The sequence below is a fragment of the Sinocyclocheilus anshuiensis genome, unplaced genomic scaffold (genome assembly GCF_001515605.1).
Source record: "Sinocyclocheilus anshuiensis isolate Anshui unplaced genomic scaffold, SAMN03320099.WGS_v1.1 scaffold572, whole genome shotgun sequence".
NCBI classification, from domain to species: domain Eukaryota; kingdom Metazoa; phylum Chordata; class Actinopteri; order Cypriniformes; family Cyprinidae; genus Sinocyclocheilus; species Sinocyclocheilus anshuiensis.
The window spans coordinates 1,250,272-1,259,359 of record NW_015555778.1 but is presented as its reverse complement, the minus strand read 5'-3'; the positions used below and the strand labels follow the sequence as shown (position 1 = coordinate 1,259,359).

Below are 9,088 nucleotides of genomic sequence, written 5' to 3'. Positions count from 1 at the left end.
TGCTCCCTTTACACAGAGTGCGTGTGATCGCGAAATCGAAAGTGAAAGTAAACAGCGCAAACGCTCATTCAAAAATATTTAAATACACCGCATTCTGAGAACGGCGCCCTGATGCCCAAAATTATATACAATATTAGAATGTTTAAAGGAGTGGGCACGAAAATCACGGGAGCGAAACACATGTTGCGGTCAGAAATTCAGCGGGAGCGGGATTAAGAAAACAGCCAAATCCCGGACATTTTGGGCAAGTAAGAAATCCCGGCCGGTGTTGTGCCGAATTCTGCACCTCTGCCAGATTATGCACCCCCTCATTGAAGTCGCTACCTGAGGGAATCCCAACCCCACCCCTAATCCTAACCCCTCCCCCACACCTACTCCTAAACCTACCAATACTAGGGGGTAAATAATCTGGCAGGGTGCAAATTTCGGCACTACACCGCACGTATTTTTGTAGGTCCAAAAAGAGGACATGTCCGGGGAAAAGAGGACGTATGGTCACCCTAGGCAATAGGTATATTAAATGTTACATTAAAAATACAGATCATGTTTTTAACTCACTGCACTGCAAAATGCAACACAGAAGCTGCAGTGCTTTATATTCCACGAAAAGATTCATTTACACTGCACGAAGCGTCATATATGTATTTACACAGGAATTACAGTTGCAGAAAAAGTCTCATGAAATTACTATTTTAAATATGAAATTATTAACACTGCCTTACCTTGACTGTGTAAAGATGTATTTAACGAAATAATGTGATAACCTTTTTTATGGAAAACCACCAAATATATTACAAAAAAAGAAGTAGACTTACTTTTTTATTTTTTTTATTTTTTATTTTTTTTTACATTTGATCCAGCAAAATCATAATATCTAATTACAAAAGGCTCAGCCTCAACTAACCAATCACAAACATCTGTGGGAAGTCGTGGCCTAATGGTTAGTGAGTCGGACTCATAACCCAAAGGTTGTGGGTTCGAGTCTCATACCGGCAGGGATTGTAGGTGGGGGGAGTGAATGTACAGCGCTCTCTCCCACCTTCAATACCACGACTGAGGTGCCCTTGAGCAAGGCACCGAACCCCCAACTGCTCCCTGGGCGCCGCAGCATAAATGGCTGCCCACTGCTCCGGGTGTTTGTTCACGGTGTGTGTGTTCACTGCTGTGTGTGTGCACTTTGGATTAGTGCAGAGCACTAATTCCGAGTATGGGTCACCATACTTGGCCTCATGTCATGTCACTCACTTTTATCTGTCACAAATAACTACAGAAAAACATTTTGCTTAACAACAAGAAACGCTACATGTAAAACAAGAAGATCCAGTGTTGCCCAGATTTAACAGTACCTTTAGCACTTTTAGCAGCACAACACAGTAAAATTATTTACAGTTTTTAAAATACATTCACTGCGAGTAATTGACAGTCCTTACCCCAGCTTACACACACACACACACACAGACACAGACACAGACAGACACACACACACACACACAGTGTCTCACTTGTACAGTACAAGAAAATAAAATAATGCAGAAGAAAACAGTAATCGCTCCTGGTAAATAGAAGCCTAATTTCTGTGTTTCAACACACAAAATTGGTCAGTAGCCCTAAGAAATATAAGTCTTTTGCTGCCCTGCGCTTTTGTAGGTCACATTTTTAAAAGTTGATGTCGAGCTCCTGAAAAGAGGATTTGTGCCCTGGGGATAAAAGATGGACAAAAACACAATTATTTAAAGTAAATTGGGCCCTTAACACATTAAAATTAATGGAAAATTCTGTGTAATGCTCTCTTGATAATATTATCATACCGACTGCCATTTTGCTTTTGCCTTCTCTGCTTCAAACTTGGCAACCTCTTTCCGGTCATGGACAGAAACAAGAAACTTCCAGATCACAAGGAGCGTAATGCCAATAATGAGGACAGACATGCACACGCCCAGAGCGATCAACGGAGCGTTTGGCGGTTCAGGGCAGTCTGTAGGATAATTATACAAACAATTACACAAACAATTTAAAAAATAAAATGTAACTTTATTCTAAGTTAAACTATATACGTTCATGTATAAAAAAAATTGTCTCACCATAAAGCTTGGGGTTGTAAATGATGCTGCCATGATCACTGTCCACCAAGCTGAAAGACAGTAGACAGTGGTCCTCACTCTGTAAGGTGCACAATGCCGCCCGACTCTCCTCAAAATCTGACAATAAAAATATAATATTTTAACATAAAATCTAAATAGATCCTTTTTATTTTCTTAATACATGGTCTTGAATGATCAAAAAGAAAACAAAGTTTTCTTTAATCAAATATTGAATCTTTAATCAAAAAATAATAGGTCCGCCTCTAAAACTATTTTTTTTTCTGATGACATCACCAAGACCTCTTATAATTTAAACCCCTCCTTCCCAACCACATGTCCTATAATAACCCCTTTTCACAATCCAATCAACTCTTGATGGATAAAATCAGATCCCTTACTACATTTTTGTCCTCAAAATTAAAGCTAATATTTTCCAAATCCCTTTAAATATGTACCATGTCATGCATGTATGATATTACCCCTCTCAAAAATACAGTCTTTTTCATTCCCTTCAGTCTCTTTAGATCTCTTTCATTTGTCTGTCTTGTGTCTTTATCAAAGACAGACAGTGTTTTGTGTCTTTTGATTGTCTCCCAGTCAGAGAGAGTATAGAGGCAGCCTCCACAGCACCAGTGGCTTGTGATCTCAGGGTTCATATAATAGGCTGATCTTGTATAGACACTCGAGGGTTTTGAAACCCAATGGGCCCCAACAATAGACTCTCCACACAACAAGCTAAGTAGCATATTTCCCTTTTTGAAGTGTCAAGAGGGCCGAACAAAAAGATGTCTGCTTTGTACGTGTGTAAAGGAGTATATGAAGACAAATTTTGAGGTTTTGGAAGAAATCAACATGAAAGTATATGGGAAGCCGTTTTAACATTTAATCATTAAAATGTAATAGTATCTATTTTCATGTTACTAGTTCTTATTTTGTTAGCTACTATTATCTATTCCATCTTTAGGTACTAGTAACTTTTTAAAGATACTAGTACTTATTATTAGATACTAGTAATTATTTCAATTGTGACAAGTAGCTATTCTACTGTTACTACTAACACATTTCAAATGTTTACCATTGACTTCAATAGAGATCTGTCATTCAGATATCAACTATTCAGCTCTGACTAGTATGTATTCCAACAGAGACTAGTATCTTTTTACATAATACTTAGTAAATATTGATTAGATACTAGTACTTATTTATTAAATTCTCTACTATTACTTTACATTATATACTAGTACCTATTTAACATATATAAAGTACTTATTTATTAGACATTAGTAACTTTTGTAATTGTTACTAGTAACAAACATTATTATACTAGTCACAACGGTTTTTTAACTCGTCTTATGTTATGACTAGTCAGAATGGCCTCTGTAGAGTTCAATTAAAATCTTACTGATAAAATAAAAAATCTTACTGGTAACATTTGGAAGAAGTACTAGTATCTAAAAAAAACATTGTACTACTACCTAATGAATAAGTACTAGTAGCTACTCAATAAGTACTAGTATCTAATAAATAAGAACTAATATCTAATGAATAAATAGTAAATTCAAGTATCTATTTAATAGGTACAAGTATCTAATAATAAGTACTAGTATTTAATGATTAAGTACTGTAAGTACTAGTATCTTTAAAAAAAAAGTAGTAGTACCTAATGAATAACTACTAGTATATAAAAAAAATGTCGGTTACACTTTATTTTAAGGTGTCCTTGTTACAGTTTAATTATGCATTTAAGTACCGAGTAATATTAATTAACTACATGTACTTACTATATGGTTAGGGTTAGCATTTGGGTTTGGCTTAGGGTTACTTGCATGTAATTATGCATAATTAATTGTTATTATAATAGTAAGTACATGTAGCATGTGTAACAAGGACACCTTAAAATAAAGTGTTACCAAAATTTGTACGAGTCACAATTGGAATACATACTAGTCAGAACTGAAGAGTTGATATCTGAATGACAGATCCCTATAGAAATCAATAGCAAAAATTTGAAATGTGTTGCTAGTAAGGAATAGTTACGAATAGTTAAGTACAGAATAGTTACTAGTCACTATTGAAATATGTACAAGTATGTAATGAATAAGTACTAGTTTTTTTTTAAAGGTACTAATAGTACCTAAAGAATAAGCAGTAGTAGGCTATCCAACAAATACGTATTAGTACCCAATGGAATAAATACTTTTAGCTAAAAAAATTGTACTAGTAGCATGAAAATAGATAGTAGTACATTTTATAGATTAAATGTTAAAACAGCTTGCCATAGAAAGCATCATATAATTGCCTATAAGAGTCAGAAGACTTGGAATATACAGGTTTAGAATGACGTGAGGGGAGTAAATAATGCCAAAAAGTTACCATGTGACCACTGATAAACGGACACTGCGGAGAACAAAACAATGGATTCTGACCTGTGGAATTGCTGACAGTGGCATGTAGGGAGTTGCACTTCACGGCACACTCGTCCGACGGGTCCTTAGCTTTGAGGTAACACTCCACACAAGACCTGCGGGACACAAAGACAACATAAAAAAAAAGCTGTCGAGCCCACGGAGAGAGTTTGTCTCTAGAGGAAGCTTTGTGTTCTTTGTGAGTGTTTCCAGAGCTGCTCTCTCTCATTTTCAGTCTCATTCTCTCTGTATCGCTCTATCACAGAGTCAAATGACCCACAGGGTGACAGGACCTTTAGTGGGAAGGAAATGCAATACTGCAGAGCTGCCACAGGCCTTTTGGTGCTTATATATGCCCACTGGAAATGAGTGGACAAGAGGAAGACTCATAAAAACACACAGAGCTGCCCACACACACGCAAGAGTCATGAGGAAAATACAGGGAAAGGTTACGGTGAGGTGAAGACGTGCAATGTCAATCTTCAAGTTATATTACATTGATGTCTTGTTTTTTTTTTAATTGCATAAAAGTGGAAGTTGGATTACTAGTTAGTTTTTGTCATGTAAAGACGGATTTCATTTAGCACCTACAGTATGACAGCCAAAAGTGCTCTGCATCCAGAGGTCCATTTAAAACGAGCGATAAGAAACCAATTTTCTTTACATGTATTAATGATAATAGTTATATAAAAAACTATACAAAATATTCTTCCAATCAGGCCATTTAAATAATAAAATTATGAAAATGACAAAACTTACAAAAAAAAAAAAAACTATTAGGGAAAATATTTTATTTATTTTTTTTTTTAAGTTTTGTCATTTTCATAATTTTATTATTTAAATGGCCTGATTGGAAGAATATTTTGTATAGTTTTTTGTATAGGAATGAAAAAAAGTACTATTATCCCATGATTTTCCTTTAATTCTTTTTATTTTTTTTGCAATTTATTGTATTTTTATTTGCAATTAACGCTTCACAATTTCTTGAACTGCTTATTACTAATATCAGACAGCCCACAAGGATTCAAACCAGGTTGTAGCCAAAACAAATGTCTTTAAATGCTGCATATTCATTATGAAACTCAGCTTCAGTCACAGATGCACATGGATGTCTTTACCTGGGTAAACTACAGATATCTCCACAGGTTGGGCACCTTTGGCACCACTCTCCTGAGGCTCCGGGAACGGTGCACTCGCACTTCCCACACACACACTTGCCCCGTCCGCTGCAGATGGACCCATCCAGAGACATGCATGAGTTGTTGCTGGTGCTGCAATTACAGAACTCTCCCATCCAACCGCTGTGACACACACACTCGCCACAGTCACATTCCCCATGACCTACACAAACACACATACAGGAAATATATATAATAATAATAAAAAAAAATGTTATTAATACTTTAATTCAGCAAGGAAGCATTAAATTGATCAAAAGTGACAGTAAAGACATTTATACCACAAAAGTTTTGAACTTTTTTTATTCATCAAATAATCCTGAAAAAAAATGTATCACAGTTTCCACAAAAATATCAAGCAGCACAACTGTTTTCAATATTGATAATAAAAAGAAATGTTTCTTGAGCAGCAAATCAGCATATTAGAATAATTTCTGAAGGATCATGTGACACTGAAGACTGGAGTAATGATGCTGAAAATTCAGCTTTGCATCACAGGACTAAATTACATTTTAAAATATATTAAAATAGAAAACAGCTATTTTAAATTGTAATGATATTTCCCAATAGTAACGTTTTTACTGTATTTTTTATCAAATAAATTCAGACTTGGTGAGCATATGAGATACAGCCTTTGTGAGCATGAGACATTAAAATGTAAAAAATAAATTAAAAAGTATACAAATTAAAGTAACTTACAAATTAATTATTAATTATAAATCAGTTTTGTCAGTTCATAAATTTGTTATGAATTACATAATATACTGATTCAGAATATACTGAAAAAATTACACTTTTAAGACAAAAGCTTCAAACTTGAATGCTCCAATAGTAAGAAAATTCCTTATTACAGAATTATTTTATTAATTTTATAAATTTTTTTAAACATAATTTATCACACTTAATAATTGTTATGATTATCAAGCTATATTTAAAGCCCTAAAGTAAATATAAAAACCTCACATTGCACACTCGCATCGATATGTAAATAAATACAAACATGGGATGGCCATTTAAAACCCTTCAGCCCGTGTCCTCCCGAGTACAGCAACTGTTTTGGCAATTATCAGCGTGTTATTCTTTCATTAACATTTCACAGTGCGAGAGCAGATCAAATATCCCTCCCACTGTGTCAGCGCTTTCTTTTCCTCCACTGAAACCTTGAGACAGGGTCACACTGGGTACTGACCTCCGCAAAGCTCTCCTCTGAACCTGAGGCAGGAAAAGTTGTCGCACTCGCAGTACGGCCCGTACACGCGACCAAAACTGGACGGGTGGCACACACACTGTCCGCAGAAACACTCGCCCAGGCCGCTGCATATCTCCGCGCCTTCATGTGCCCTGCCACACACATAATCATACATTAAAATATGTCTGCGTGCCCTGCAGGAAACACTCCATGATGCTTGTTCTCACCTGCAGTCACTGATTTGTTCTTGGCCCTCTGTGCATTCACACTTCGTCCCCACAAAGCCTGGATCACACACACAGGCACCGCACTCCAGCGCCCCACGCCCTCGGCTGCAGTAGGCACTGTTCACTTCAGGGGTTTGATGACAGTCACACGCACACTGAGACTCCAGTTCGATCTCCAGGGCATCTTGGAAACCCACCGGCCGCAAGGAAAAGTGCCGTGGACCGGCAAGACAGCCTTTTAACTCGACCGTAACATTAAAAGATACCTGAGTGAAAAAAGATCACTCTTGTTTCAATTTCTTTGAGAAATTGTGTATGATTCAAAAACTTTTCACAGAAATCAGGACATATTGGGCAACATATTGAGCAAATATTTTCAAAACATGTCCAACTTGTTTGGCGAGGTTTGTTTGTAACAGACAAGCAGCTTGATATGTTTAAACACATAAAGCTGTTATGTACAGCACAATGAGAGCAACAACCTATAATAACATTATAATCATTGCATTATATATCATACTTGCGTGTGACACGTTTGTGATTTCATTGAACAGATGCTTGACACATGACAGGCTTTTTTTTTTTTTTTGCTAGTTAATAGAGGAATATACTAGGGAATGCTAATATACTAGGGAAGCATTACTGTAAATAAAGTAATGAACTGACCACATCACCAGCTTTGACATTGGAGCAGTTTTTACATCCGGGGATGATGGTCCCATCCTGACAGAGTGCTGTGAAGGAAATCTGCAGACCCTCAGTGTTGCCCAGAACCTCCAGATCAATCTCTGACCTCAGTTCCTGTCAATCAAACAACACACACATAAAGTCCTATTTGAAGAGTATAATTTTTTAAAATATTTGAATGTAAAAACTTTCCTTTGAGCCAATCATTACCGCAAAATAAACCTTGATGGGGTGATCAGGACCCCTGTGAGGAGGCTGATCATTTTCTACACAGTTAAAAATAAATAAATAAATAAACAAACATAAAACCAAAAGAAGTTAAAAACAAAACAAACAAGAAACAAAAAACTAAATGAAAAACAAAACAAACAAAAAGAAACAAAAAACTAAACAAAAATGAAACAAAATGAAAAAACAAAACAAAAAAAAAACAGAGCAAAATACAAAATACAAAATAAAACAAATAAATAAAAAATGTCATTTGTGAGATCACAGTAGAGTGACATGAGAGATATTAAACTAGCACAGCTATGTGGAAAATCATGTTTAGTGGTCATTATATAATGCTGCATTTGATCAGAATCGAGTATTTCATAGAGCTGGGTATTATAGAAAACAAATCATCCAAACCCTGTGTCAGCCAATCAGGATCAACAATTCAATAATGTTATGTAAGTATGTGGTACGCTATTAGATGAAGCACCTGAGCAGCTCATCATGTGTCAGGATGACTCCTGTGCAGAGTCAGCAATACGAGCACACCAGGTGCCAACACGTCCAGAGAGATTTTAGACCGTCAACTTCAATTCAAATAGTCTATTCTAGCTTATTTACTGGGGTTTGTCACAGACTTTACACTTCCATAATACGGCACCATAGTGGGCCTGTGTCATGTAGGCCGGGATGTGCAGCCCTCAGGTAGTTTCTGGAGGGGTGTAATGAAAATTAGAGTACAGGCAGAGGTAAGAGAGAATGGGGGATGGAGAATGGAGATGAAGAGATCAAACAACAGCTGTAGAACTAGTGCGGACATGCTCTGTGAACACGGCGATTCTCAAGAAAATGAGCAGAGGGGGGTTAAGGGAAATGGTGAACAGATGAGATGCATGTCTGCGCAAGAAATAATTCTCAAAAAGTAATCCTCTCACACGCGATTATTTGGTCATTTATGCAACTTATTCATTAATCATTTGGTTTCTGCTTTTTTATATTTCCTCAATGATTAACAGTGTGTGTGTGTGTATAGGCCAACTCAGAATTCAGATTTTTAATTACCATGATCTTTTTTTTTCTTTTTTGCTGGCCTCAATACAGTATATAT

General features: G+C 36.3%; 1 protein-coding gene across 3 annotated transcripts in view; it reads right to left on the bottom strand.

The window, feature by feature from the left end:
- Window positions 1-1,167: 1,167 nt before the first annotated feature.
- LOC107674564 (integrin beta-6-like) overlaps window positions 1,168-9,088 on the bottom strand; it is a 14,044-nt gene continuing 6,123 nt past the window's right edge. For all 3 annotated transcript variants that reach the window (XM_016468573.1, XM_016468572.1, XM_016468571.1), the window contains 8 exons: window positions 7,747-7,881; window positions 7,081-7,346; window positions 6,854-7,005; window positions 5,605-5,827; window positions 4,508-4,602; window positions 2,082-2,198; window positions 1,809-1,975; window positions 1,168-1,697 (listed from right to left, as the gene is read on the bottom strand). In XM_016468573.1, the coding sequence (XP_016324059.1) occupies window positions 1,608-1,697; window positions 1,809-1,975; window positions 2,082-2,198; window positions 4,508-4,602; window positions 5,605-5,827; window positions 6,854-7,005; window positions 7,081-7,346; window positions 7,747-7,881 (1,245 nt within the window). In that variant the 3' untranslated portion in view covers window positions 1,168-1,607. The remainder of the gene's footprint in view (window positions 1,698-1,808; window positions 1,976-2,081; window positions 2,199-4,507; window positions 4,603-5,604; window positions 5,828-6,853; window positions 7,006-7,080; window positions 7,347-7,746; window positions 7,882-9,088) is intronic.